The sequence below is a fragment of the Neodothiora populina genome (assembly GCF_041146345.1).
Source record: "Neodothiora populina strain CPC 39397 chromosome Unknown canker_contig_11, whole genome shotgun sequence".
NCBI lineage: Eukaryota > Fungi > Ascomycota > Dothideomycetes > Dothideales > Dothioraceae > Neodothiora > Neodothiora populina.
Window position 1 is genome coordinate 249,218 of NW_027191410.1, and position 27,251 is coordinate 276,468.

Genomic DNA, 27,251 nt, shown 5'->3' on the forward strand with positions numbered 1-27,251 from the left:
ACCCTTGATATTAGTCCCCTCACATATCCACGCCGGTTCTGATTGCGCCAACACCCTGTGGCGCTCTCTGAGGGTCCGCAATGCCTTGCTTTTCTGCATGTTTGCTGATCCTGACGAGTTCCTCGACCATGTCATCGCGTACTCTCTTCATGAGGCTGTCCACATCGTCCTTGGTGAGACCTTTCGTTTTGACAGGCTTCAATACGGAGACGGGGATGCTTCCAGAGTTGAAGACTTGCCTCTTAACGTCCAGGACATTGCTGTAGTTGGCTACGACAACGGGTACGATGGGGACCTGAGCTTGAATGGCGAGATGGAAAGCCCCCTTCTTGAAGGGAAGAAGAGTAGGCGTGCTGGCGTAGGATCGAGTGCCTTCAGGGAAAATGTAGACCGACTGTTGTTCATTGTGCATGGTGTCGGCTGCCTGTGACATGGCTGCCACGGCGTCACTTCTTGACGAACGATTGATGAAGACGGTCTTGGATAGGGTCACTGATACGAGGAAGGGAGTCAGAGGGTGTGCGGAAAGAGCAGACCTGGATTTCGTATACAGGAAAAGGAATACAACTTACTGAATTGTCCTAAAAAGGGAACCCACTTGAGACTGCTCTTTGCCATGACTGAACAGTATGGGGGAAAGATAGCTCCCAGCATCAATACATCAAGTTCACTGTCAGTCCTTAGATCAGTATCCTCTAAAGACGCCACAGCGACACGACTACTCACGTCTGATGATTGCCAACAATAACCCCCGGTCTGACCTTGAGTCCTCCAAATTTGTCGGAAACCGCGAACTCTACGCCAGTCATTGCCCACATGATCCACTTGAAACCGCGAGCGGTGGTCCATTGACTCAGACCTCCGTAACCGACGATACGGAGAACGATCGAGGCCACGACTCCATAGCATGCGCAGAGAATGAGCGCGGTAAAAGAGGCAATAGACCTGGCAACGAAAGTGAAGATGGGTGCATGTGTCACGCTTGCGAGAGCGTGCAGTGCTGGTATCGACACCAAAATAGACCCCAGCGTTGCGCCGAGGAAGCTGAAGAAGGGCATAATTGTTAGGTTTCTGCTGTGTTTCGATAGAGACCTGGAATGGTCGCGCAGCTATGAGATCGAGGGCTGGGCTGGGCTGGGCTGGGCCTGTCCTCGTCCCTCTGTACAATTTATATATATATCACAAAAGGTGGGCTGGGTGGAGAAAAGATATAGTGCACCTCTAATTGGGTGCAGAAATGTACCTTATACACACTAATGTCTCAGGCTAAGTTGAACTGCGGGGGCAGCTGTGAACTCTGGATCATCTCCGACCTCGACTTCATCATGAGATAACTCTAGCTAATGTTCTGACATCGACCGAGAATAACACCCAAACGCGTCCGGAGATTCACAGTGTGTCTGCAAAATAAAGAAAGATAAGAAAGAGGAAGGAGGAAAAAAATGCAGAAGTGGTGAAACGACAATAGCAGCACCTGCCTGTTCAGGGCGTCACCTTCTTCTTTTGCGTCAACCTGTCTGGATCAATATGGATATCCTCCAACACCGCACTCCTCCCAAACGGAGATCGATCTCGGACGCAGCAACAGCAGGGACAGGCCTTGCACCATCTCCCACCTTCAATGAGCTTCCACCCCGGAATGCAGCCAACAGGCTCTCGCTCTCCAAAGATGACCATCATGTTCCTACCGCTTCACCACAGACGCCTAAGAGGCCTGGCTTCCTTGGACGAGGTCTCTCATTGCAGATGCCCTCAAGAGTCATGCCACTGTCTTTGGGTACGGTAGCATCGACCAACGCCAGCAAAGGACCTCCAGCTCCGGCTCCATTGTCACCGCAACTCGACACTCTGACTTCGTACGCATCACCGGCCACTTCCTTACCAAGACACTCTCGCGGCCTGGACTTTTCTCGTGCCTGTACCAATCTTCATCATTCTACTCTGGCTGAACAATCGTCCCCGGACTCGTCTCCCGTCATCACGCAGAAAGCAATGGGTATCGGCATTCCTTCGCGGAAAGCGTCCATCAGTTCCATGATGCTCGACTCTCCCAACTTAGGACCTGGCTCGACCTGGCCTCAGATGAGTCTCAATGATAGATCGACCGTATCGAGCTCGGTCGGCAGCGTCAACATGCTTGCCTCTGACTCCGACAGTGATTCTGATGATGCAGATCTAATGGATCCCGACGATGACGACCCCATCTATGCCACCCCCCAGGCACATAAGATGAACAACCATTCCGCACTCACACCCTTTGCACAGAGCACAGCTAGTCCCGGCGCCACCTGGTCTAACAACTTCTCCCCTGCCCATGCTAGTCTGATGAAGAACTTTCAGAGAGGCAGATTCAGGAAGGAACGAAGCAGGAAAAGTTCGAGCAGCGCGAGCGGAGCCAGTGCAATGGCCAGTCCGAGGACGACATCACCTCCGCCTTTGCGCAGTATCGAGAGTGCCGGATACTTCCCCTTTAATCGCTTAGCCAGCAGCCGACGCGAGAGCCTTGCTCTGGGCACTGACCAGATGAACATCTCTTCTGGAAATGATAGTGATGGCGAGGGGGGCCTACCGTACCAACGACGCCGGGTGTAGTACGCAGAGCTGTGACCCGACGAGGAAATCTCTTACCCAAGACCAAAGGTTTCGCACGTATTCGTGCCGCACTGATGGAGGAAAGTATGCCAGTGGATGCGGAAGTGAAGCGGGAGGCTGAAACCATCCGCCAAGTGCGCGAAAGAGATAGTGACGATATCGGTGCTTCATCGCCTGGCTTTATCCCTGGTGCGTCAGAAGGACTAGAAGGCATACAGGAAGACGCATCCATGGGGCTGGACGGCCAACCCAGCACTCACTCACGAATGGGTAGCATGAGCGGCGGCAACAGTGGTGCTCCAAACATGAATTTCAACCTCCACGCATCCAGAAATTCAGCAGGTCTGAATTACTGGAACAAGTTTGACAAGGATCTACGCACTCCACCACCTCCTCCGTCATTCTCCACCCGAGCCTCGTCCAGTTTGAATGGAGACATTAACATGGATTCGCCCGCAGGGGGAGGTGCGGGAACTGACTCGAATACCGCACGCTCAGCATCGGTGGTCTCAATGTCTGACGAACAATCGATGCCATTCCAACAGCAACAACAACAGCAATCAAACACGCAACAGAGCAACAACAACACCGACTTTGCTCGCAAGTTTGGGAAACGTCGCCGAGAAGATGACTTCGACCTGGCCTCGGCTATCAAGCGACGCGCAGTGTCGCCCAGTCTGAGTTCCGTAAATGGTAGTCCAGTGGTCAACACTGCTTCGCCTGCGCGTAGTGAGCTCAACAACGGCGGTGCTAGCAATGCCTTCTCCCGAGAAAATACGGCTCCCCTCCCTGCTACTCTTGGTCTCGGTGGAGCATCATCCGCAGCATCCGCCATATGGGGTCAACCGCCCAAGATGAACGCCATGTCCAGCATCACCCGGGAAAGCTCGATGGGTAATGGCAGCGCGTTAGAGCCCGTGAGGAGCAACAGCGGGGGAAGCAACACCAGCGGAATAAGCATGATAAGCTCCGTCTTCGGTGGTGGCGGCGCTGCCAATGCTTCCACTACAAATGGTAGTGGCAACGGAGCCAGCAGCTCAGGCAACGGGGGTAACCCTCCGAAGAGAATCGGGCTGCAGGGTATGGTCGACACCAACGATGGTATCATGAACATGAGCATCGAATGAGAGGCGGCCTCATTTGGACCTAATCAACAACAACGATGATAATGATGACGAACAATTTCTCTCTATATTCTTTCTTTCCTTCACGGGTTCTATTAGGCAGACTTAGCGGACGTTCATTGTATCCTTTCTTTTCGTGTATATAATTTGTTTTGGTGTGGATTCGGTGTTCGGTGGACTGAAAAAGTGGAGGGGAGACAACAGGGCAGCAGTGTTCTCACTGCCACTGTCAGCTTTCTGGCAAGATCTGGGACTTCTCTCCTTCATTCACATCATGTATCGGTCTATCACTCAAGTGTAGTCATATAACATCTGTTCCTCGAGTCACAAGCAGCCAATACTACCGCGAAGTTTGTCGTGTTTGGACCGATGTAGCCAGCCGGAGATATCCTCCCCGAACCTCCGCATGCAAGCTTACAGTTACGCTATACCATAAACATATTCATATGTTACTTTGTTCCATGTCTCTTGAGCCCAGTGTCGAGTAAGTTGATTCTACGGCTCAAAAGCAACACAATCATGACGAGGCCATCGCCGATACTGAAAAATGTCGCCTCACTGGCATTCCGCCCGACGTCTCTGCGAGCCACCAGACCTTCGCCATTGACATTGTCGGCGTCATCTCCATCCCCCAAAAGCTGGGTGTGTCCCAGCTGCTCGAACAAACAGATTCCGTCCCGAGTCTCGCGAAGGGGCTACGCCTCACAACCGGCCGACAACCCGGAATTCACTTCTATCCTGGACAACCCGCCTCAGCTCGTGCGCGCAGGCGGCAAGAAGCACGGCTGGGGACTTCTCGTGCTGGGTAATTGCTCCTCCTTCTTTCACTCCACCACTTACTGCCCTCTCTAGACATCTTCTACAACACCAAAAGAAAGAAAGAAATGCTGACGAGTATATCGCAGCCTTCATCCCCGCGACCGCCTTCGTGCTAGGATGCTGGCAAGTGCAGCGCCTGGGCTGGAAGACGGAACTAATCGCACGCTTCGAGGACCGACTCGTGCGCGACCCCTTGCCCCTTCCGCCGGCCGTGGACCCGAGCGCGATCAAGGACTTCGACTACCGCCGCGTCACAGCGACGGGGACATTCCGACACGACCAGGAGATGCTGATCGGGCCACGATTACACGACGGCGACGACGGATATCTGGTCATTACCCCGCTAGAGCGACATTTCGAGGGGTATAATGGCAACGCGACGATCCTGGTTTGCAGAGGCTGGATTCCGAAAGATAAAGCTGCCCAGTCGGCTAGACCTGAGGGGCTCCCGCGCGGAGAAGTCACGGTGCAGGGCCTGCTGAGGGAGCCGTGGAAGAAGAACATGTTCACGCCGGATAATAAGCCGCTGCAAGGCAAGTTTTACTTCCCGGATGTTGCGCAGATGGCCGAGTTCACGGGGAGTCAGCCCGTGTGGATCGAGGAGACTATGAAGCAGGATCTTGTCGAGTCGTATGATCGCATGGCTAAGGGTGTGCCGATTGGACGGGCGGCGGAGGTGAATCTAAGGAACAATCACACGCAGTATATCTTTACGTGGTAAGTGGAGTGTCTTTTTCTCATGTCTGAGGTTGAGTATAACGTTGACTGTTGTGCAGGTTTTCGCTCTCGCTGGCGACGTCGATCATGTTGTGGATGGTGGTGAAGAAACCCGCGTCCATGTCTCGGCGTAGAGTCCGCCAGAGCAAAGAGTGGTAGATAATTCATGTTCTGGTCACTCAAGTCGGCCACCGACATACCCTGTCTGTCATTCTTTTGACAATACCGTGACCATAATTTTGTCTAATCTCTATGCATTTCCTCCTCAGTTCCATTATCATCATCGACGACAGCGGCAGAGGCAGTCCTCTCGGACAGCTGACTTGCCAATGGAAGCGCACCCCCTCTCCTTATCCTCATCGCATCCTCCAGCTCCAGCTCCTTCTCTCTCAGAACCCCCTTGCCCATCCTCAATTCCTTCTCTCTCCGCCTCTTGTCCTCCTTGACCGCTCTTTCTCTGTCCCGAAGCGCCTTCTCTCTCCTCTCCCTCTCACGAGTCTATTTCTGTCTCTCCGCCACTGCAGCCGCGTCTTCCTCGGACAAAGATCCCAGAGGCGCAGGAGCCAGCGTCGAGACATGGGCTTTGATCAGAGGATCGCGAGTCGAAGGCGGCAGCGAGATGAATCTCAGATCCGTCTGCAGGTCGTTTACGATCTCACTCTCGCTCATAGCAGGGTACACGGTATCGCGATTGAGGGCCGTCAGCGGCAGACTCTTCAGCAAAGCCGCAAGATCAGACTTCAGTTGTCGCTCAGGAAGCTTGAGACGCGCCACGTGGTTACGGTAGAGTTTCTCGCGCTCCTTGTCTCCGAAGCGCGGAGCCGTCGAGTCCTGCCGCATTATGGACTCTTTTTTGAACTTGCGTTTGAACTCGGGCCAGTAGAGTTTCGGGGTCCTGCAATTCTCCGAGAGGAAGGTCAGGTACGGGATGCGCGGGTCTTGCTTCTGGGACACTTCGCTGCGTGCGGCGCGGATGGCGGCGATGCGGTCGCGCGACCATTCGTCCCATACTTCGTGGCGGGCGCGTGTGGTGGGGAGTGCAGTGTAGCGCCAGTCGGAGACGATGTCGTCATTGGAGAGAAGATTGTCCCAGGGCGTGAAGGGGGAGAGCTGATGGTCGTTCAGCAGGTCTTTGAACAGAGCTGCGCTGTCTTCGTCGCTGAGAGCCAGTCCTTCCGCGCCTGGTTCCAGGTCTTCCTCGTTGCCGTCGTCGTATTCGCCTGGGTCTAGGCCATAGTCTGCTCCCATCTGTGCGAGCTGGTATGCGATATCGTCCTCGCCGAACTCGACAGGCGCATCGGGGTCCGGGTCGTTGTTTTCGTGTTCGTTCTCCTTTTCTTTTTCTTCTTCGTCTTCGTCATCTGTCACCTCTACTTCTTCGTATTCCGAACTCGAATCTCCGTCTTCTTTTCCGTTTTGACCTGAAGCTTGAGGTCCTGGCGTCTTGCTGTTGGTAATCGGCACAACCTTGCCTTCTCCATTGCCGTCTTCTGCATCATCCTCAGCCGCTAGTGCAGCAAGTGCAGCCTCGTCTTCACGCTGCAAGCTCTCCGATCGTCTTCTCCTATTGTTGCGCCCCACTGGCACATTATTGGCTCCCGTGCCCTCGTCTCTCGGCTTGTCGCCCAACTTCTTTTCCAGTCGGAGTTTGTCATATTCAATGACAGCACTCATGACATCAGGAGGGAATTTCCAGAACGACTCTCCTGTCGAGGTGTTGTGCACGAAGCGACGGCCGAGCTTGGTGTAGACCAAGACCCACGGCTCGCATGAAGGGATCAAAGCTTTGCGCTTAGGACGGTCTTCCGGTGGTGGACGGCGTTGCTGAGGCTTGCGATTGTATTCTGGCTGTACTTGGAAGTGCGCTTGCTGATAAGGCGCAACAGCAGGATATTGGGTTTGCGGATAGGGGTTGTAAGCAGTCTGGTAGCTCTGGGCCAGAGCGGCATAGTCTTGCGCCGGTGCATTGTATGCTTGCAGCGGTGGATATAGCGCAGGCTGGGGTTGTCTCGGAGGAGTTGCGGCGACAGGTCTTGTATATGTTGATTGTTTTGTCTGCGTGTTGTAGTAGTATTTATGGCCTGTCGGAGCTGTGTGCTCGGTCCATGCAGGTGGCAGAGCAGGACCGGATGGTCTTAATTTCTTTCTCTCTGGCGCTTCGTCCATATCGCCCGTTGTTCGAGAGTTTGGTTCGGGTTCAGCGACGTTGGTGTGGGTAACGATAATCCCAGCAGAGAAGAATGACGTCGAATTGTATTTCTTGGAGACGTCTGCCCTCTCGGGATCGTCGTCGGCGGTGGAAAGAGGAGGGCGGAGTGGAGGGCGGAGCCGTCTCTACGCCAAGAACAACTCTGGTGGATGGGAGGAACGCCGCTCGCCGCATAAGAACTAGAATTATGCAATTATTACAGGACGCTTCATAGGCCCTTCTATAGAATATATTTATGGTCTCAAAGGTCCGACAGAGAGAGCTGTACAGTTGTCTTTCGATGTGGCTGCAATCGTTGTGTGGTGGTGTCGCACAAAAGTCGTGAATTGCGGCCAGGCTTTATCCATAGCACGGGATATAAATCACCGATAAGAAGATTAGAATGGCAATCGTTTACCAGGAGAAGACCATGAGTTGGGGTAGACGTCTTCGCTAGATCTTTACTGTCAAGTGTTGTGATTCTTTCATTCACGAACATTGGTCGAAGTGCAGCAGTCGCGCCTGTATGTAGTCATGTGTTGGATCTCGAGACTCGAGCGGACCAACTACGAGGCTTCAAAGACCATCGCAGGATGACAACACGGCGTGGCTCCCTCATCAGTAGCGATTGAGAGTCAAAGTGACCCAGTCATCTCATGTGGTGTCATCGTTTCCAACCGGCTTGCCGTATTTCATGGCGATGAGCTGCACGAATTCAGCCAGTCCCTCCTCTTCTCCCTCGCTGGTCCTCATCCTCTTAAATGCATCAGCGGCCTCTTTATCCCCCTTTGACTGTGTCCACTGAGATGGTCGAGACTGCTGCTGGTTGAAGCCACCGCGTCCTCGCCAACCGCCCCTCCCACGACCGCCTCGCCCCCTTCCTCTACCTCTTCCTTGGAAACTCGAGAATCTCTGTTCCTCAGGGTCTGGCTCCAACGTAAAAGAATATATGTGCTGCAATTGGATGCGCAGTCCCGGGTATCTGTTCATCAAGCGCAAAAGGTCTGGATCGTTCTGCAGATCCGAATAGTCGATTTTCTTGCTTTGACGGCCACGAGCGGCGCTTGATACTGGCACATCTTCCTGTACAGGTGTTGATACTGGAGATTCCGCCGATTCCTGGGGCTCTACGACTTCCTCGGCATGAGAATCCTTGTGCGATTTATAGCAGGCAAGAGAGCAGCTGCTTCAGGATCAGCTCGAGTAATGTCAAATTTCTTTTCTTTTCTTTTCTCTACTTACTACGGCAACTCGCACTTGGAGCATTTGTATTTAGAAGGCTGCAATTGGCACACGCCGCAGATAGATGCCATCACATGGTCATATGATGAATAGTAGTTCTTTGCGACAGTGTGAGCGTTCTGCAACATAAATATGCTCGCAAAGCAAATGTCGAAGCTGAGTCAGCGACTTTCATATGCGGGCGTCATGAGGCACCTCCGAAGCACCTGATATGAGAATGAAGATGTAGGAGAAAGATATCCACAACACAACACAAGATGGATCCTCTCAGAAATATGAGCGGCAGAGTAGCGCGCTCAGGACTGATCCGAGAACCATGGGTCTGCTCCAATTGCGCCCAGACGGCCAGGAACACGTTTGCCAGGCGGCCACAGGCTCAGAAGATGCAGATGCGCAACATCCATTCCACGCCTAAACCAAAGCAAGATGCAAATGCGAGCACCGGAAGCAAGAACAGCAGTCCCACAATGGAGGAACTACGGGCCCCATTCAAGGACAAGAACAGAAACACACTGTACGTGCACTATACCCAGAACTCGAAGCCTCCACGCCACTTCACCTCTGACTCTTAGCACTCTAGATACTACACGCTCTCGATAATCCTAGGCACAGTAGCCCTGAGCTACGGCTCCGTGCCCTTCTACAAGATGATCTGCCAACAGACCGGCTGGGGCGGACAACCGATCAAATCCGCCGCGCACACAGGACCCAGCACAGAAGAAGACATCGCCGCACGTCTGACTCCCGTGACGACCTCGCGCCGTCTACGCATCACATTCCAAGGCAGCACGTCCGACGTGCTCCCTTGGAAGTTCACTCCCCAGCAGCGCGAGGTGCGCGTGCTCCCCGGCGAGACGGCGCTGGCCTTCTACACGGCGACGAACAACAGTCCCGACGAGGACATTATTGGCGTGGCGACGTACTCGGTGACTCCCGGACAGGTCGCGCCGTATTTCAGCAAGATCCAGTGTTTCTGCTTCGAGGAGCAGAGACTGAACAAAGGCGAGACGGTCGATATGCCCGTATTCTTTTATATTGACCCCGAGTTCTTGAGGGATCCGAACATGAGCAAGATTGATACCATTACTCTCAACTATACCTTTTTCAGTATGTTTTGTCTCTCCCCTCTCTCTCTCTGCCATTTTCTGCTGTGGTTCACTGCTGACGATTCGTTCCTTCCAGAGGCCAAATATGACAAGAACGGTCACTTGTCGCCGACGCCGTTGTCTTGATCTTGATGTGATGATATCACGTGTATCATAGCGTCCAGCCTCTGTTTTGACCACGAAGATCTGTATATAAATTATATAGATGAATCATGCTTTCCGCTAAAAGTCTTTTCGAATGAAAAAATTCACAGCTTTCGAAAAAAGAGGAAAAATAAGGAGACAGAGAAACCCTCCCTTGAGGAAACTGTATCGCGCAACATCAATCTATCGTTAGATCATCTTGGTCGTCATGATGTATGACAAGCATAACAGTGACTGTGGTAGAAGAGTAAAGGGGCGTATCTGAATGATTCTACATGTACTATACTATACGATTTTGTACATTCTTTATCTCGTCTAGTCTGATTTTTCCAAGCTCTGCTAAAGGCTTCCTTCTCCCTTACTCGTCAAGCAAATCAAGCACGATGGACGGAATACTCTGCACGCCCTCGGCTCTGATAGCGCTGATAGGAACAGCATACAGCTTCTTCTTCCACGCATTCTGCCTGCCTCCAGGGTGCTCGACTTTACCACCCTGTACATCTTTCAAATAACTACGCAGGCGCTCAAAGTTCTCGTGGGTGTCCTCCTTGTCGGCTTTGGTGGCAATCACCATCCAGGGCTTCGAAGAGATTGGTTCCAGCTCCAAAGGAGGCAGTTCCCGGTCACGAGTGGGATCGAATAGGACGCTGCTGTTCCCGGACTCGTCTGGTTCGGTAGTTGCCGGCTTCTCGATTGCGCCCATGGGTGCGTATTTGACGATTGTATTGTCTTCTTGGATGCGGCGCTCTGTCTCGGCATTGACTTCGCGGTCGCGCAGGTTCTCGTACAGTCCCACTTCTCTCCAGAGTCCTTGTAATGCGGTCACCGCATCACCATTGCTGAGATCGACGACGAAGGCAAGAATGCCTGCGCGCTCAATGTGTCGCAGGAAGCCCAGCCCAAGTCCTTTGTCTAGATGCGCGTCCTCGATCAGACCAGGGATATCGGCGATGGTGAAGTTCGTCCTGGGAGCCTTTCGGCGCCCTGAAGTATCCAGCTTAGGACGACCTTTGTGATCGTCAAGGACAACAGTGCCGATGTTAGGCTGGAGTGTAGTGAATGCCCAATTTCCTATGCGTGCCTTGCTGTTGGTGATGGCGCGGAGAAGAGTGCTTTTACCTGCGTTGGGAAGACCCACAAGTCCGACGTCTGCGAGCAGCTTGAGTTCGAGTTGTATCTCTATGCGCAGAGCGTCGTCGCCTTTCGTGGCGAACTTGGGACGGGGGATGCTCTTTGTGACGAAATGCGGGTTTCCTAATCCACCCATTGCCCCTGCAGCTAAGATCATGGGGTGCTCCATAGGCTTGTCAAGATCCAGACGAATAGGCGCAGCAGGTTGCGACAATGCTAAATTGCTGCGGCGCGGTCGTGGAAGAGCGGGAAAGTCGGCACTCGTGAAATTCGAGGGGATTGCGCCGGGATACAACAGCCACTTGTCTCGTCTCCAGTGTCTGCTCTGATCTGGCGCAGGGACTTCCTCGCCTGTCTCGTCATCGTAGATCTTGTCTGCACCGAATGCCTTGGCTCTTCTATCCTTGACCTCTGCTTCTGCGATGGGATCGTGGCGCCAGATCTCCCGAACAATCGTACCGAGAGGTACTTGGATTAGTACGTCTTCACCTCTTTCACCTCCCTGGCCCTTTCCCTGTCCGTTCTTGCCTCTTCCAGCCTTCAGAATTCCACGTCTGGCAAGCTTGTGTAGGGACGTCTCGCCCTGCACAGCTTGAATCCATATGTTGCCACCCGTACCGCCATCACCTCCATTCGCAGGCCCGTGAGCAATAAATTTCTCGCGCAAAAATGAGATACAGCCGTGGCCACCGGCACCAGCATGCAATTGAAGCGTACAGCGATCGGTGAAAGGTGTCATATTGTACGAATCTGGCGGAGGATCGAGCCTGGAAAAATCCTCATCTGGTTCGACTGCGGGCAATCCGTCCGGGTCTTCCTTTCTCGGCGTGACGGTGGTTATGCATCTGTTGCTGCTTCTACTGCCACATTGATAGCCACTCCTTCTTTTGGTTCTTCTTAGCGTGTGGCGAAGGGTTCGTGGTGAGGCTTCAGTCCATGCGTTCAGACATGGGTATAGAAAGGGCATCATGAGCCCCTGTGTGGTCTGCATCATTCATGTCCTGTGTTTTTTGGACCTTCCTAATATTCAATAACCGAGCATTTATCCAATTCGTTAAACTAAGATAAGTTGTTTAGCCATACAGACGATTAGGAAAGTTTCATGTACTCCAGCGGCGACCCCAGATGCCAAGCGTGATCTGGCAGCTTAGCGTCCGATGCTCGTAGTGTTGATATATGACTGCCAATTATGAGTCTCATTTCAGTGTTACGTCTGCATTGTTCCAATCGCCTCACTCTCATGATATAAACGCCTGGATATGGGCGGACAAAAGCTGCTGTAGTATGCCGTCCTTGTAACTACCGCACCTTGAATGGTAGCAGACCTTTGTCCTTAGTGTTGGTTTATGCTTGTATAGCATAACCCGTCATAGTGCTCATGCTTTATTCAGAGACACATGTACACGTGAGGTTCGGGTCAGAGGTTCGGATCACTCGAGTCCGAGGCTCATTCAGGCCTGTCCACTCCGCTCAAACTTCCACTAAGGTATGTACAGACCATGACCCATACCGATATCTAAATTGAAATGCTGCCTACCCTGCTTATTTCTTCTCCTCGGTGACCTCCTCTTTCACTTTTGCATCTTTCCTGGGTGGTCGCTCTCCAAAAATGCCTGTACCGACTCTGACCTCGTCACTTCCAAGTCTGATCGCGCCCTCAAAGTCAGAGCTCATGCCCATGCTCAGCTGCAAGTCCTCTTTGGCAATGCCTAGTTCCTGGGCTACTCGGTCTCTTGTCTCTTGGAGACATGCGAAGTCCTCGTTTTCCGTCTCTGGAGTGGTGGCTTCGCTTCGCGCAATGGCTCCAATGGTCATCAGCCCGCCCAATGTTAGATGAGGACATTTTTCTCTAATGTGATTGCATAATGCAGTCGCATCACCTGGCTCAACACCGCTCTTTTCTGCCTCGCCTGAAGTGTTGATCTGCACAAGCACTCTCAACTTTTCTTTCAATTCTTCTTTTGCAGCCAACGTGGCTCGACCCTTCTCCAAGGCGTCTGCCTTTTTCGTGCTATCTACGCTGCTCACACTGAACAGGTTGGGTATAGACTCGGCAAGTGGGCGGCACTTGTTGGTTTGTAACGCGCCTATGAAATGCCAACGGATTGATCGCGGGAGCAGCTCGGCCTTTTCATGTAGTTCCTGCGAGTAGTTCTCGCCAAAGTCATAGTACGGCTTTTCCGCAGTGTGTAGAGCAAGTATGTCGGTTGCAGGTTTAAGTTTTGAGACGGCTATGAGTCGGATCTAGCGTCTGGCACTCAGCCGAATGTTCGAAAAGCGCTTGAGTGATGGACGGAGATATGTATGGTTGCAAGGGAAATGAATAGATTGGAATATTTCGGGCTTACATTTCGACCTGCAGTATTGGCAGAGTTGATCTGCTGTACCACACGGCCAGCATTCTCAATGAGCTGCTTCGCACGCTGGGGGTTGACTTTCATGTCTTGTGATTCTTCTGCGGACATCACTATCAGTTTTCCAGGCTAATGACTAGCCAAGATGATGTGGGATTATATAGTTGGAGCACCAGTATGGGCATGGACCAATAGAAGAGTCAGGCAATTGAGGTAGACCCTCGAGTTCCGTCGGAATCCATTCGATGACGATGACGTCCGTAGGGCATTTTATTGCAGTCGCTGCACCCCTCATCTGCCCTGTAGGAACGCCAAGGAAAACAAGAGCCGGAATAGAGGACAACAGGTTACCTTACCTTAAGGTAGGTTAACCTGTACGCCGCGATTCAATCACCTCATCTGTCCAGTTGGTCTTCCTTGACGCTTTTGTTTTCGATCGTCTCTTCACTTCCTTTGCCGAATTTTTCCACTACACAGGATCTCATATCATAACATGTCCGACTACATTGATTTCAGTCAGCCAATGCTGTGGTGTAAGTCACCATGAGCATCGAGTGGTGGGGCAAGTCTGACAATATTAGTATCGGCGGCCAGCATATTGTTCAACCCTACCTTCTGGAAGTACGTTTGACAGGCAAGTCCTACTTGCAGCATATCTGGCTAACTTGTCACAGCACTGCAGCTCGCTCAGGTAGGTTCTCACGAAGTTGGGACTATTATCTCTCTGCTCGAGAGCGTCGAGATTTGACTAGCCAGCTCTTGACATTCGCGTGACACAGAATACCATAATAAAACAATCTCCAGATTGTTCAACGGCAATTCACTATATGGATGCTACGCCCTTGCTGTGACTATCTTCTCCCTTGGAATCCTGCGCGATGCCATGTATGCAACAGCTCGAAGCCCCAATGCGACAACTTCCTAACGCAACATAACTGACACCGAGCCACCCACGACGTAGTTACGAACGTGCTCTGCGAACCCAACCCGGCCATCCCTTGCTCGAAACTCCACTGTCCAACGCTATTGCCGTCGCTCTCCTGGCCAGCGGAAATATCATTGTACTCTCGTCCATGTGGGCCCTGGGCATCACCGGTACCTATCTTGGAGATTACTTCGGAATTCTCATGGATGAAATGGTCACCGGCTTTCCCTTCAGCGTGACCGATGCTCCAATGTATTACGGCAGTACCATGAGCTTTCTCGGCACCGCAATGTGGCTGGGCAAGCCTGCTGGCGTTGCACTAAGTCTCCTTGTCTTCGTCGTGTACAAAGTCGCTCTGCGGTTCGAAGACCCGTTCACTGGTGGTATCTATGCCAAGAGAGACCAGGAAAGGAAAAAGCAAGCCAGCAAGGCCCAGTAGTGGTGGTTGCCGTGTTTGGAAGGACCAATCTCATCCAATAGGAGTCGACGATAGGAGTGCATCATGCCAAGCGGGAGGACTGGTGATGCTAGTTGCGTTCAACACAGTACTGATCTCGAGTTAAAACGTCTGAGATGGTAGGGTAGAAGAAGAGGCATTCATTCCACATGAAAAGATACGAGTTCTCCAATGGCGCTTGGAGAACATGAAAAGTTGATGACGAGTTGGGCGCGGTGCTGTTTCTTCCGCCGGTGATGCCGGAGCGTCACCATACCAGGGACTCAGTCAAGAATGGCAGGATCGTGGTATTGAAATCATGAAGTATACATCAATTGAAATGTCGGTCTGACGATGTCATTTAATGCAAGTTCCGATAGTCAGGTTCAACATATCAAGAGCATGATCGAAATCATCATAAGCATGCAAGTAGAGCTTGGGATCGGGCACTTTGCTAGGACTACTTCTGTTAGTTCAATGTTCACTGCAAATTTGATAGTGCAGACGGTTGGCGCATACTGAGGTCTGCGAGTTCTGGTCGCCCATACATGAAGGATATTCTTCACCAACTTATGCTCGAGCCCTCTGGCTCTTGCCGCACCATCAAGGAATTCGAGCGTTGTCTTGATGCGAGCCATATCGAAAGAGCGTGCATCGTTGTTGCGGTATGCTTGACGGAGCCTGTCCCTTACAGTATACCGCGCCGGCTTGGAATATTGTACAGCGCGCAAGCAATGCCGATACAGATGCCGGTAAGACCATATTATCTCCTCTTGGACCGGCATCAGATATACACGTTCTAGGATATGGCTTTCGTGCAGAGAGCTGTCCAGATTGTTCTGTCAAGTCATTCCCAGTTCTGATAGATAAGGTACCTTATTCAGGTATGTTCGGCAAGTGCAAGTGTATTGCCAAGGGGGCGTTTGGGCGGAGCTGCTTTGCGGAGGCAAGACACAGCAGCTGGCGGGGAGGTGAAGGCGGAGCGGATCACCGAGCAGCGGAACGGGAAGGCTGCCCCTCATGAAGCCGCCGCAGACAGTTAGGGGAAGGACGAGCCTCAAGCAGCTGACCGAGTCTCCTCTATCTATAAGATACATTCTTTACGAGCCGCCGAATACCGAAGCGTCTTGTTCTTGCTACTTCGATAGAAGTTCTATCCTTGTTTACGCATCCCTGCCGGCAACGAAGCGGCATAATGTCTACTGCCATTATCCCTCGATTCCTCCTCCCTCGCCTCTCCTGGACGGCAGGATCATCAGAGTTGCGCCCTATATCTGCGATTGCATACAGAGCTCTTCACGAACAGTCACTGTCGTCGCGACGGAAGTCGTATACCACTAGCAACAACAAACTCCAGCAGAGCCTATCACGACCGTCGATATCGCAAGCAGTAGCAAATGCCGCCACTGCTTCTAATGGCCTACAAAATCGCAAGACATTCACATCCACGGCAAGGCAAGGGCGTGATCACCACTTCGACACGCTCAAATTTGTGCAACGACTTCAAGATGAGGGCTTCACAGAGGAGCAGGCAGTCGCCATGATGAAAGTCTTGTCAGATGTTGTGGAAGAGAGGTAAGATACTCATACTTGCTGCCCATGTCGGATACAGGCTCAGCCATGCACAATATGTTCCGAAGTAGAGGACCTTCTAACGCCATGTCACGAACAGTATCCAAAATCTCACACGTACAATGGTTCTGCGCGAAGACCAGGAGAAGGCGACATATACGCAAAAGGTCGACTTTGCCAAACTACGCTCGGAGTTGCTGTCGGCTGACTCCACGGAATCATCTCTCACCCGATCTTCGCACGAGAGACTCACAAATGATCTTGCCAAGCTGAATTCGAGACTGAGGGACGAGATACAACGCACGCAGGCCTCGGTCAGGCTGGATCTAAATCTGGAAAAGGGGAGGATCAGGGAGGAGGCCAATTCACAAGATCTGAAGATCAAGGAGACAGAGACCAGAATCGAGCAGGAGACAGCCGCATTGAAGGAGCGCTTGGAACAGGTCAAGTTCTCGACTCTGCAGTGGCTGATGGGTGTCACTACCGGTACAGCCGCCATCATTCTCGGTGTGTGGCGCTTGCTTATGTAGAGTGGTGCTGGGGATGGACGGGAACGGGGTGGTAGTTCTTGTGCCTTCTTGCTTTCGTTTCGGTCTTATACCAAACTATGATCTGGACGAAGGGCAGAGCCAGTAACAACATTGGTGACGCCTATACAAGAACCGAGAAGCAAACAAGAGGCGATGTTTATGTGTTTCCGTCTACCTTTGCTATATTTGAAGTGATAAGCGCCGCAATATTGCATTGGCCCGAACCAACATCAGGGCAGATGGGAAAGGAATGCAAGTCAATCAACGTCGTCTGTCACGTGTACAGTATGGTGCTCACAAGGCACAGTACCTTAGATTGACGGACAACAAGCATGGATACCTCAGGTGGAGTAGAAGTCGGGTCGGGGGACGGGTATTGTTACCTCAGCTCGCGGCAAGAGACCTCCGAGCTCTCCCGATAGCGCACCGACAATGTGCGGGATGGAAGGTAGAGTCTGGGGGACGGCAAGTCCAGTATTCATTTTATTTACCTTCTTTACAGTACCTCTGGAGTGAGCTCTCAATTGACAGTCTGGTTCCCATTTATTGATTTCTGGAGTCGTCGGCGTAACACAAAGTCGCTATCAGCAGAAATTTAATCAATATGTTCAGATCACATGCCACCAAGGGAGCTGCCCGCTTATCACAAGCAACAGCAGCACTCTCGACTTGCGCGAGCCCCGCATCTTCTCGCCGTGGCTTCCAGGTCGCTATTACCGCCAGAGCCTCTTTTGTCTCTTCTTTCTCTTCTTCTGCCAGACGCTGCCTCGCTGTCCCTGCCTTCAGATCATTCAGCAGCTCCTCCTCCAACATGGCTTCCACCCGTGCTGAAAGCGATGCCTTTGGCGAGATCCAGGTCCCCTCGGACAAGTACTGGGGCGCCCAGACCGAGAGATCACTAGAGAACTTCAAGATCAACCAGCCTTATGACCGCATGCCTCCTCAGATCGTGCGTGCCTTTGGTATTCTCAAGGGTGCTGCTGCCACTGTCAACATGAAGTTCGGCCTCGGTAGGTTGCCTGTCTAAGATCGAGAGAAAACACACAGCTGAGAGTCAGGAATCAAGATCCCACAGTTGGAAAGGCTATCCAGGAAGCCGCTGCTGAGGTTGCTTCCTTGAAGCTACTCGACCACTTCCCTCTTGTTGTTTGGCAGACCGGCTCCGGCACTCAGTCCAACATGAATGCCAACGAGGTCATCTCAAACCGCGCCATTGAGATCCTTGGAGGCACCATGGGTTCCAAGAAGCCCGTCCACCCCAACGACCACGTCAACATGTCTGCCTCCTCCAACGACACCTTCCCTACCGCCATGCACATTGCCGCCGTCCTCGAGCTCGAGGAGGAGCTCATCCCTGCTCTCCGCAGCCTCCGGGATGCCCTTGACAAGAAGGCCAAGAGCTTCGACAGTATCATCAAGATCGGTCGTACCCATCTTCAGGATGCCACTCCCCTTACTCTCGGACAGGAGTTCTCTGGCTACGTCACCCAGCTCGACTACGGTATCCTCCGTATCGAGTCCTGCCTCCCTCGTCTCAGGTATCTCGCTCAGGGTGGTACTGCCGTCGGCACCGGCCTCAACACCTTCAAGGGCTTTGCTGAGGACATTGCCACCGAGGTCAGCAAGATGACCGGTCACGAATTTGTTACTGCCCCCAACAAGTTTGAGGCTCTCGCCGCTCACGACGCTATTGTCGAGGCGCACGGACAGCTCAACACCGTTGCCACCTCTCTCTTCAAGATCGCACAGGACATCCGTTTCCTCGGCTCCGGTCCCCGCTGCGGTCTTGGTGAGCTCAACCTTCCTGAGAACGAGCCCGGCTCGTCTATCATGCCCGGAAAGGTCAACCCCACTCAATGCGAGTCCATGACTATGCTCTGCGCTCAGGTCTTTGGTAACCAGGCTACCGTCACTTTCGCCGGTTCGCAGGGTAACTTTGAGCTCAACGTCTTCAAGCCCGTCATGATCAGAAACCTTCTTCACAGCTCTAGACTCTTGAGCGACGGCATGAGGAGTTTCGAGAAGAACCTCGTCGAGGGTCTCGAGGCCAACGAGAAGAGAATCGGAGAGCTTTTGCACGAGTCCCTGATGTTGGTCACCTGCCTGAACCCCGTCATTGGTTACGACATGGCCTCCAAGGTCGCCAAGAACGCCCACAAGAAGGGTCTCACTCTCAAGCAATCCGCCATGGAGCTCAAGGCTCTTAGCGAGGAGGACTTTGACAAGAACGTCCGCCCCGAGCTGATGCTTGCTCCCAAGGAGAAGAAATAGACTCGTTTAGTTGCTGTACAGACTCGCCATATATAATGCGGAAATGTGAAGAAAAGCCAAATCCGATAGACAAAGTTTCGTCCCCGATGCACGGTCGTTCTCGTTTGTTGTTTCTCAATTCACGACTAATGTTATGTAAAAGCTGAGGTATCATGTACAGTAAAATAGGCAGTATTAACCTGAACTACCGTACCTCATTTATAAGCTAGAACTCTCGATCACTTTACTCCTTCAGCAAGTTTGTATTGTGTGTGTGGACAGACATTCAGTGCGGATATGATAGAGTATCTAGGAATTATCATGTCCTAGCTAAGATATAATGTTAATTGCTTCGATACAAGTCAAGTTCAACATCCGATGCCAAGACCGTGGTTGTGGTGTATCCGATGGCGTATACGGTACTGCTCCACAGAAAGTCATCAGGGTACGTTACGCCCGGCCACTATACAGTACTCGAAGTCAATGTACCTGAGACTCGTCTATGCAACCCACTCTTGAGACGAATCAATTCTCACCTTACTGTCAAACAATAGCCATGGCACAACAAGACAAGGAGAAATCAATAAATGGCGAAGAAGCCGATTTCGCAAAGGTAAGAACTAGCAGCCCACAACAAGTTGCATACCCACAAACGACTCGAGCTCATCATTCCTCAATCAGGCTTTCCAGGAGCTCGCTAGAGGCGAACAAACAGCCACAGCGCTAGAGAACCATCTGACTGCTCTTGAAGCAAAGATCGAAGAATTGCTCGCGCAAGCCGATCAGGGCGGATCTAGTGCTCGGAATAACGACGCTCGACCGCCTACTGGTGGCGAGCATTCCCAGGATGCTCGATCGCTTAATGGTGCACAGTGAAAGGATCGGGCTGCATCACTTGTTTACTAAGTGGATGCTCTGATTCCTTACACTACACGATCTAGCTACGCAGGGGTGTTTGTCGGTCATTGATCAAGACTCATCCCAGATGCCGATTCATGCCAGTCTTGCTAGGCCTCGAATTTGGATTGACCTACCCAAGGTGCAAATGGCACTTTGCCTGTTGTTGCAACATCGAAGATAGCGACCCTTACGACACGCACGGAACATCAACGGGGTATCAATTATAGTATGCTGTCTATACTCTTATAGCCCCTCGACGGTAGATGGCTTGACACCGAGCTTGCCAGCCTCGAAGATACTCTCGAAATGGAACACTCCATCTGATCCCTTCTCCACAACTCCCATCTCTGTGACCACGCCATCAATCAACTCCGCTGGTGTTACATCGAATGCCGGGTTCCACACATCGATTCCGTTCGCTGCAATGCTGACAGTCTCGACTTGAGTCAGATCTAGAGTTGATCCATTGTAACGAGGCCCCTTGATCATCGTCATCTCCTTCCCTGCTCGCTCTTCGATGGTGATGTCGGCACCGCTCTTGGTCTCGAGATCAATCGTCGTTCTCGGTGCTGCCACTAGAAACTTGACACCATGCTGCTTAGCAAGAATCGCCAATGAGTAGGTTCCGACCTTGTTGGCGGTATCTCCATTTGCCGCAACTCGATCAGCTCCGACCACGATCGCAGCAATGTTATCAACAGGGCCTCGAAGACGAAGAAGCGCTGCGGCCATGGAATCAGTGATCAGAGTTGCAGGAATCTTGTCGTGTACCAGTTCGAACGCTGTGAGACGAGATCCTTGGTTGTATGGTCTAGTCTCGGTACAGTATGCGCGCTTCAACGCTCCTTGACCATGCACAGAGCGGATCACTCCAAGTGCAGTGCCGTAACCCGCTGTAGCCAATGATCTGATTTTATCAGTACTTGCCTTTTCACTATTCACGGCTGAGAACTTACCCAGTGTTGCAGTGGGTTAGGATGCTGACCTGACCACTTTGGGAGGCATGCTTGAGAATCCACTCGGCACCATGACGACCGATCGCCTCGTTATCCGAGACATCATCGACGAGCATCTGCTCCGCCGCTCGGAGGTACGCATCCTTGACCGAGCTTCCAGATGAACCTTCAGCAGCACTTGCGGTTTGGACAACTTTTTGCAACTTCCTTGAAGCGTCGGCCAGGTTTACGGCAGTGGGTCTGCTGGTCACTAGGTAATCTAGTTTCTCCTTGACAAAGACCTCGACTTCCTCTGCGATGCTTGACAATTCATTCTTGGCGGCGATGTTTTCTATCTCGACTGCCAGTCCCAATGCAGCAACTATAGCGATGGCGGGAGCGCCACGGGTTCGCATGTCCTTGATAGCATGCCATGCATCTGTGCTGGTCTTCACTTCATCATACACTTCGGCATGCGGTAGCTTGAGCTGATCCAGAATCTGCAGCTCACCGCGTTTGTACTTGATAGCCTGGAGAACCATAGTGAATCTCCGGTATGGTCCCTATATATGACTGATGATTTCTTATAAGACGTTGTGCCTCGACTACAGTATATTCAACCACACAACACTCGCAGTAATCATTCGACCTTAGTACTATCGTCAAAACTTTTGCACTTTTCGGTGTTGGGCATGGCGCGAAGCCAAGCCAAGACTCCGCTTTTCTACGTCACGGCCTTCACATGCGATCAACCTAGAAGTAAGGTAAGGTACTTTTGTTAAACTGGAATGAATCTAGATATACAAGAATATCTTAATATACCATTGCAGGAAAGAAATGGATTTGATTGTCTTAGACGCTCCATAGAAGGACTGTACTATGAGAGGGCTGAAGTGGCCCGGACTATCACAATAAGTTCAGGCTCGGCATAGACAACCGTGATAGAGGCGAGGTCTATGGCGTTTTCCCTGCACTCATATCGCTACCCGCCATCATGTAACCGAGCGGTAAGAGATAGGGTATCTTGAATCGATCCAGTGCATACGCACCCGGTACTTGGACTTCACAGTAAGATATGTCTGTCTTTCGGTGAATCAATTAGCTTTAGGTTTAGTACTATCGATGCTCTCGGATTCGAAGTATGCCTCGAATGTCTCCATGCCTAACTAAAATCGTCTCTGGCTGAAAGTAGCCGAACCTAAATGTTGTTCAGAACGCGACTTTTTGAGACGAGGATTCTGACTAGTTGACTTCAGTGTTAGGATCCGTAGTACGTTCTCTAATGCGCATAATCGATAAAAAAAAACCAGTGGAGTTTTTATAGATACCATACGACTCAGTATTAGAGAAGGTGTCGACGCGGTGAGCATTTACAACAAACAAGGGCAAACTGTAACGCGAGAATCCCCCAGATAAGCAATGATATGCTACCTTAATTAACGCCTATCCATTAAGGTATGACCTCACAGGGACCTTGTAATTTCTGTGGATGCAAGGATTCTGTTAAGTGAACTAGGGTGACTTCCACAAAAGATACGCACGCAGGTGACGCAGACCGCGCTCCTTCCTTCACTTCATCCATTGTTTGCTAGTCCTGTACCCCAATTCACTTCAGGCATTGTCTTTTCTTTGGGTCGTTTCTCTTGCATCTTGCATTCAGCTCAGCTTTGCGACGTTCCTTCCTTGTACATCTCGTCAAGGCACCTCACAATGGCAGGCGTCCTAAGATGGTATGTACAACTTTGACGGGCGTCATTAACATGTTGACTGACATTCAACAGGTACCAGACCAAGCTGGCAACACGCCCGCTCCTCACTCAGAGCATCACGACTGCTGTATGACCTTTTCCTTGTCCCTTTGACACAGTTCACACATGTCCAACCTGGATTTGACTCAACGAGCAGGTCCTGTTTGCGACCGGCGATGCAATGGCCCAGACGGGCATTGAGAAGAGACGTCTTAACAACTACGACTTCGCGCGCAGTGGTAGAATGGCATTCTACGGAGGCGGTATGCTCTGGCCTTTTGACCAACAACTATCTCCCGTGCGCCTGCTGATGACGTCCAAAAGCAATCTTCGGCCCTCTCGCTACCAAATGGTTCGGCTTCCTGCAGAGTCGCGTGCGCATTCCATCTTCGCCCAACGGAGAGATTCTCGCGCGTGTAGGACTTGACCAGCTCGTCTTTGCTCCTTGCAACATGTTCGGCTTCCTTAGCTTCATGGCCGTCATGGAGGGCAGCGATCCCAAGAAGAAGCTCGACTCGACGTACAAGAACGCTCTCACCAAGAACTGGATGGTGTGGCCATTTGTCCAGCTCGCCAACTTCAAGTTCACCCCTCTTCAGCACAGAGTGCTTGTCGTGAACATTGTGTCGCTTGGTAACGTCTTTCGTTCCGGACAAGCATTGCTTTTGACTAACGTGCACTCTAGGCTGGAACTGCTACCTGAGCTACCTGAACAGTCAGGGAGGCGGTGATAGAACCACCGATCTCCCTCCCTCGTAGAGCTCTTCACCAAAGTAGACCGTTGGGCGATGTCCCTGAATTTCCTGGCTGGCCACTGATCACTGAAGAGGAGGAAGGAGCCCTTACTCGAACCGACCGGAACTATATTTCTGGCACCAATGTGTAACATACAAGAAGATATATACTCTGCCTTTTCTGAAATGTCTTTCAGGGCATTTACAGGAAAACAATGACGCTGCAAAAGCAATCATATCCAACCAGATGTGATAAACCTCTGTGACCTTGGATGACCTCTTTCTCAAGGCAATGCAGCTTGACAACATCTTGGGAACTTCATTGAACAGACTCGGGACTTGACTCTGTCAATCGCACTTCAACAACGAGAGGCTTACCTATGGGAGGCCCAGTATCACTAGAGCAGACTATGTCCAGCCTTTGCTCCACACCAATACCATCCAGTCCAGTTGCGTCCAGTCTAGTCCAGGCCCATGCACATCCACCAATCCACTAATAGCCCCTGTACCCCAGTCATTTCTTTAACACTCGACATGTCGCAGTGCGTAACACGCAGGCCTATTCTACTGTGCGTGCATGTAAGCTAGTTTTCACACAGATGTGTACTGGAGAAGGGGTGTTTGTGAAGAGGCAGATGTGCGACAAGATAGGTAGGGACACGAAATGAACCGATCGACGTCAAGCAAGACTCGAGACGGAACAATGATGTGAAGCGCATACTGGAATTTGTGCAGAGAATCGACTATGTAATAAGCTCATCTACGTAATGAAAAGACAAGAACAAGCAGCAGAAGAAAGCAGATTAGACACTGGGTCTGACCGAAGAAGTGAAATTGGAAGGAAAGAAAGATGTAAGAAAGAAACACAGCAAGGTTCAACTGACTGACTGACTGACTGACTGACTCAAAAAAAATCCCCGATGTACTGAAATCCCACCGTTCCAAGGTCTCCTTTTTTCTATCTTCCCCCTTTTTTTTAGCCTATTATACTCGGTCTCTCTGTCAAAAGCAGTCCCTTTTCACTTTCGAAACAAGCCCCTTGAAAAATAAACACAAGAATCACTCGGCAAATAAAACCCGGAACGCCAGAGCTAAGGACCAGGAAAAAGTGTGCCCCTCCCTCACAGCAATGTGATCAACCCTTCGGACTCGTCAAATTCGTATCATACATACCACAGTATCAATTCCTCAACGTCATCGACGACGGCGGCGCATTCTTCGAGCCCACGCCCCGCGACATTTCTGCTAGAGCATGAGCGGCATCGTGCGCGTCAATCTCCATGGCCGGCGAGTGTGACGTCTCGGTGCCCCGTCGGGCATAAGGGTAGACGTGGTGGACACGACCATATACGTCTGGGCCGAGCTGGACGTTCTTTTCTCGGGCTGTGGTAAGGAAGTCGGAACATGACATGCGGGAGTCGATGTGTTGGCTATTTGATTGTCCCAGTGATGATGAGGAGGAAGACTTGGTGTCGGCGAAGTGAGTGATCTGTGCCATTTCCCGACACTGCCGAGCCTTTTCTGGATCAGCAAGACACATGTCACAAGAGCCGGGTCCGGTGGCACGGGTAGGTGCCTCAAGGAAGGTGGGAGTGCTTGATGAATTGTTTCTGTCACTGCTTTGGTTTAGGGACAGCGGCGCCGTCACACGCTGCTCGCTGATGGGTGGCAAAGTCGGGGTGTCGTCTTGACCGCCCATGCACACGCAGTTGTCCGGTCGGGTACAGAAGCCACAGTGATCCGCACTTCCAATGGGCGACTCGGCCATGACTTGATCGTCGTCTGCAAGTGAAGAGAAGATGGTTGGCTGTGTTGGGCGAGCAGGCTGAGGTTGGAACTGAGGCTGTGCTTTTGGCTTTGCGAACATGGCGGTGAAGTCCGTCTCCATGTTATCGTGGTCATAGTCGTCCTCTGGAGGAGTGGGCACGGCTGGATACGGCTGTTCCTGGCGGTAATCAGTATGTTGCAAGTCCAAGCACCAGAGGAAGAGCTTGTGTGGTCTAACTCACGGGTGCAGCAGCAACTGAAGACTGCATTTTCTGGAGTGCTTGTTTCAACGCGGCAACTTCGGCGGCTTGATCTCTGATCAATGCCTCCTTGGCCTCGAGATCAGCTCTCCATTTGAGCCTTTCGGCATCCCGTGAAGCCCTCTCGGTCTCCAGTTCCCTCTCTATCATCTGGACCTTGAGTGCCCGACGATCTCGAAAGGCTCGTTGCGCATGACGGTTCTGCTGCTTCCTTTTGTCGTCGGTGTCTTCGGCCATTGGCTTGCGGCCAGGCTTAGGTCGAGCCGGCAGGGCGACAGGCTTCGAGATGGGGCCATTGTGCTTGCGAGGGATGGCAACCTTGGCGAGGGGAATCTCGCCTACAGCATCAGGCGTTGGGGGTTGGTCTTGCGCACTGCAGGGGTGGCGCGTGGTCAGTAAAGTTGCACAGGAAACAAGAACAAAGACACTTGGTCGACGGCGACGGATGGTAAACGGAAGGGCAAGGAAAGGCGTCGGTGCAATCAGGCTGACTCACCACCCGTTCATCCGCCCTGAGAAAGCAGTGTCGCCTCCTTGATTATCATAGGAGCGCCACTGTCCAGTCGAGTATTGACTCTGCGAGGCAAAAGAGTCGTTGCGATTGAGAGGAACGGCAGTCATATTCCCGGCTAGCGGATGTGGAGGAGCTGCATGTACTTGTTGTAGATGGAAGTGGTGATCTGATAAGATATTTCAGTCAAGAACGAGTAAAGCTGTGCCGCCGCCTGTCGCCCGGACTCGCCGGTTTCGCTCCACTAAGAGGTGGGGAAAAATGGGCGGAATGGGTGACTTGGGAGAAAATCGGAACGGGTCTTGCCGTCGTAGTTCTCTCAATCGACCCACTCTGACACTACGACTCGTCCGGCCTTGCCTTTCGTGCAATAGTCGTGTCTGTCGCATGTACCAGGCGATACCTGATGTGGACTACTAATGCACTCGGACTCGGCTATCGCTGACCAAAAGCAGAGTGGCTATCTCTGCATTGGTATCGGCGATCTATCATTTCCTCGACAGAAATCATATGATAACATGACTGCGAACACAGGATGCGAAAACAGACTCACGGTTCAATCGCTGGCTGCTTTCTTGTAATCCCAGCTGTCCTGGCTGCTCGAACATTGGTGGCGGGTACTGCTCAATGTTGTGATTGGTCGTATCGTAAGAAGAAGGTCCTGATAGGGCTCCTCGATGATCATATGCACCAGTGTATGGTGCAGGCATACCGCCGTACACTGCCTGCTGGAAATCGTGATTCGTGCACGATCCAATATTCCGGTCAAACGCAAACATGTTATTGCCGTGTGCTTGATGTTGTTGTTCCTGTATAATATCTGGCACCATTTGCTGCTGCATCGCCATAGCATCGTAGTACCTCTCGGCCGGTGGTGTAATCAGATGAGAGTCACCGTATAGACTCTGCTGTTGCTCTGACATCTGAACCATGTTGCGCTCCAGTTGCCATGGATCCTGCCCAGACTGATCCATCATGTTGATATTCAAATGAATGTAGCTATAGTGATTGGGTGAGGATGAGTGAATTATCCTTTTGTTATTTTCTTATTCATATATCTGAAAATGATGGTTCTTGCAGTTGTCATGCAGGACATTCGCGAATGCTCTTATGCTTATTACCTACGTCCATCGACTACATACTAATAAGGGTCTGTCCTCCGGTGCAGCGAACTTTCTTTCCATTCCATTAGGTACGCACTACGCTTCTCCTCTAAGCTTGGCGATAGAAGAGAGTCCCAAAAGGTAGTCCCTCGAGTTACCATAC

General features: G+C 51.7%; 15 protein-coding genes across 18 annotated transcripts; 8 read left to right on the top strand and 7 right to left on the bottom strand.

Moving 5' to 3' along the window:
• Window positions 1-19: 19 nt before the first annotated feature.
• Window positions 20-1,058, bottom strand: AAFC00_000384 (uncharacterized protein; the record flags this gene model as incomplete). Its single annotated transcript, XM_069343528.1, has 3 exons — window positions 20-492; window positions 573-670; window positions 727-1,058. 3 exons carry the CDS (start codon window positions 1,056-1,058, stop codon window positions 20-22), a joined length of 903 nt encoding a protein of 300 aa, XP_069200206.1.
• Window positions 1,059-1,527: 469 nt separating this feature from the next.
• AAFC00_000385 (uncharacterized protein) lies at window positions 1,528-2,592 on the top strand (the record flags this gene model as incomplete). The annotated part of the gene is made up of 1 exon (XM_069343539.1): window positions 1,528-2,592. The coding sequence occupies one exon, from the start codon at window positions 1,528-1,530 to the stop codon at window positions 2,590-2,592; it is 1,065 nt and encodes a 354-aa protein (XP_069200207.1).
• A 74-nt stretch (window positions 2,593-2,666) lies between these two features.
• AAFC00_000386 (uncharacterized protein) lies at window positions 2,667-3,719 on the top strand (the record flags this gene model as incomplete). The annotated part of the gene is made up of 1 exon (XM_069343550.1): window positions 2,667-3,719. The coding sequence occupies one exon, from the start codon at window positions 2,667-2,669 to the stop codon at window positions 3,717-3,719; it is 1,053 nt and encodes a 350-aa protein (XP_069200208.1).
• Window positions 3,720-4,235: 516 nt separating this feature from the next.
• On the top strand, window positions 4,236-5,411 carry AAFC00_000387 (uncharacterized protein; the record flags this gene model as incomplete). Its single annotated transcript, XM_069343562.1, has 3 exons — window positions 4,236-4,521; window positions 4,622-5,252; window positions 5,312-5,411. The coding sequence occupies 3 exons, from the start codon at window positions 4,236-4,238 to the stop codon at window positions 5,409-5,411; spliced, it is 1,017 nt and encodes a 338-aa protein (XP_069200209.1).
• A 339-nt stretch (window positions 5,412-5,750) lies between these two features.
• On the bottom strand, window positions 5,751-7,418 carry AAFC00_000388 (uncharacterized protein; the record flags this gene model as incomplete). The annotated part of the gene is made up of 1 exon (XM_069343576.1): window positions 5,751-7,418. The coding sequence occupies one exon, from the start codon at window positions 7,416-7,418 to the stop codon at window positions 5,751-5,753; it is 1,668 nt and encodes a 555-aa protein (XP_069200210.1).
• Window positions 7,419-8,094: 676 nt separating this feature from the next.
• On the bottom strand, window positions 8,095-8,810 carry AAFC00_000389 (uncharacterized protein; the record flags this gene model as incomplete). Of its 2 annotated transcripts, none has more annotated exons than XM_069343589.1 (2): window positions 8,095-8,623; window positions 8,683-8,810. In XM_069343589.1, the coding sequence occupies 2 exons, from the start codon at window positions 8,808-8,810 to the stop codon at window positions 8,095-8,097; spliced, it is 657 nt and encodes a 218-aa protein (XP_069200212.1). The 2 variants fall into 2 exon arrangements, with proteins under 2 accessions (XP_069200212.1, XP_069200211.1); XM_069348119.1 differs by having other exon boundaries at window positions 8,683-8,753.
• Window positions 8,811-8,939: 129 nt separating this feature from the next.
• AAFC00_000390 (uncharacterized protein) lies at window positions 8,940-9,914 on the top strand (the record flags this gene model as incomplete). The annotated part of the gene is made up of 3 exons (XM_069343600.1): window positions 8,940-9,196; window positions 9,263-9,789; window positions 9,865-9,914. The coding sequence occupies 3 exons, from the start codon at window positions 8,940-8,942 to the stop codon at window positions 9,912-9,914; spliced, it is 834 nt and encodes a 277-aa protein (XP_069200213.1).
• A 376-nt stretch (window positions 9,915-10,290) lies between these two features.
• Window positions 10,291-12,057, bottom strand: AAFC00_000391 (uncharacterized protein; the record flags this gene model as incomplete). Of its 2 annotated transcripts, none has more annotated exons than XM_069343614.1 (1): window positions 10,291-12,057. In XM_069343614.1, the coding sequence occupies one exon, from the start codon at window positions 12,055-12,057 to the stop codon at window positions 10,291-10,293; it is 1,767 nt and encodes a 588-aa protein (XP_069200215.1). The 2 variants fall into 2 exon arrangements, with proteins under 2 accessions (XP_069200215.1, XP_069200214.1); XM_069343613.1 differs by having other exon boundaries at window positions 10,291-12,054.
• Window positions 12,058-12,605: 548 nt separating this feature from the next.
• AAFC00_000392 (uncharacterized protein) lies at window positions 12,606-13,528 on the bottom strand (the record flags this gene model as incomplete). Its single annotated transcript, XM_069343625.1, has 2 exons — window positions 12,606-13,307; window positions 13,412-13,528. 2 exons carry the CDS (start codon window positions 13,526-13,528, stop codon window positions 12,606-12,608), a joined length of 819 nt encoding a protein of 272 aa, XP_069200216.1.
• Window positions 13,529-15,973: 2,445 nt separating this feature from the next.
• AAFC00_000393 (uncharacterized protein) lies at window positions 15,974-16,880 on the top strand (the record flags this gene model as incomplete). Its single annotated transcript, XM_069343636.1, has 2 exons — window positions 15,974-16,353; window positions 16,451-16,880. 2 exons carry the CDS (start codon window positions 15,974-15,976, stop codon window positions 16,878-16,880), a joined length of 810 nt encoding a protein of 269 aa, XP_069200217.1.
• Window positions 16,881-17,484: 604 nt separating this feature from the next.
• AAFC00_000394 (uncharacterized protein) lies at window positions 17,485-19,151 on the top strand (the record flags this gene model as incomplete). Of its 2 annotated transcripts, none has more annotated exons than XM_069343649.1 (2): window positions 17,485-17,890; window positions 17,947-19,151. In XM_069343649.1, 2 exons carry the CDS (start codon window positions 17,485-17,487, stop codon window positions 19,149-19,151), a joined length of 1,611 nt encoding a protein of 536 aa, XP_069200218.1. The 2 variants fall into 2 exon arrangements, with proteins under 2 accessions (XP_069200218.1, XP_069200219.1); XM_069343648.1 differs by having other exon boundaries at window positions 17,692-17,890.
• A 535-nt stretch (window positions 19,152-19,686) lies between these two features.
• Window positions 19,687-20,006, top strand: AAFC00_000395 (uncharacterized protein; the record flags this gene model as incomplete). The annotated part of the gene is made up of 2 exons (XM_069343660.1): window positions 19,687-19,743; window positions 19,812-20,006. 2 exons carry the CDS (start codon window positions 19,687-19,689, stop codon window positions 20,004-20,006), a joined length of 252 nt encoding a protein of 83 aa, XP_069200220.1.
• A 267-nt stretch (window positions 20,007-20,273) lies between these two features.
• AAFC00_000396 (uncharacterized protein) lies at window positions 20,274-21,507 on the bottom strand (the record flags this gene model as incomplete). The annotated part of the gene is made up of 2 exons (XM_069343670.1): window positions 20,274-20,937; window positions 20,987-21,507. The coding sequence occupies 2 exons, from the start codon at window positions 21,505-21,507 to the stop codon at window positions 20,274-20,276; spliced, it is 1,185 nt and encodes a 394-aa protein (XP_069200221.1).
• A 1,168-nt stretch (window positions 21,508-22,675) lies between these two features.
• AAFC00_000397 (uncharacterized protein) lies at window positions 22,676-23,472 on the top strand (the record flags this gene model as incomplete). The annotated part of the gene is made up of 5 exons (XM_069343683.1): window positions 22,676-22,695; window positions 22,747-22,801; window positions 22,871-22,976; window positions 23,038-23,346; window positions 23,399-23,472. 5 exons carry the CDS (start codon window positions 22,676-22,678, stop codon window positions 23,470-23,472), a joined length of 564 nt encoding a protein of 187 aa, XP_069200222.1.
• Window positions 23,473-24,627: 1,155 nt separating this feature from the next.
• Window positions 24,628-26,095, bottom strand: AAFC00_000398 (uncharacterized protein; the record flags this gene model as incomplete). Its single annotated transcript, XM_069348556.1, has 3 exons — window positions 24,628-25,392; window positions 25,457-25,847; window positions 25,971-26,095. 3 exons carry the CDS (start codon window positions 26,093-26,095, stop codon window positions 24,628-24,630), a joined length of 1,281 nt encoding a protein of 426 aa, XP_069200223.1.
• Between the last annotated feature and the right edge of the window lie 1,156 nt (window positions 26,096-27,251).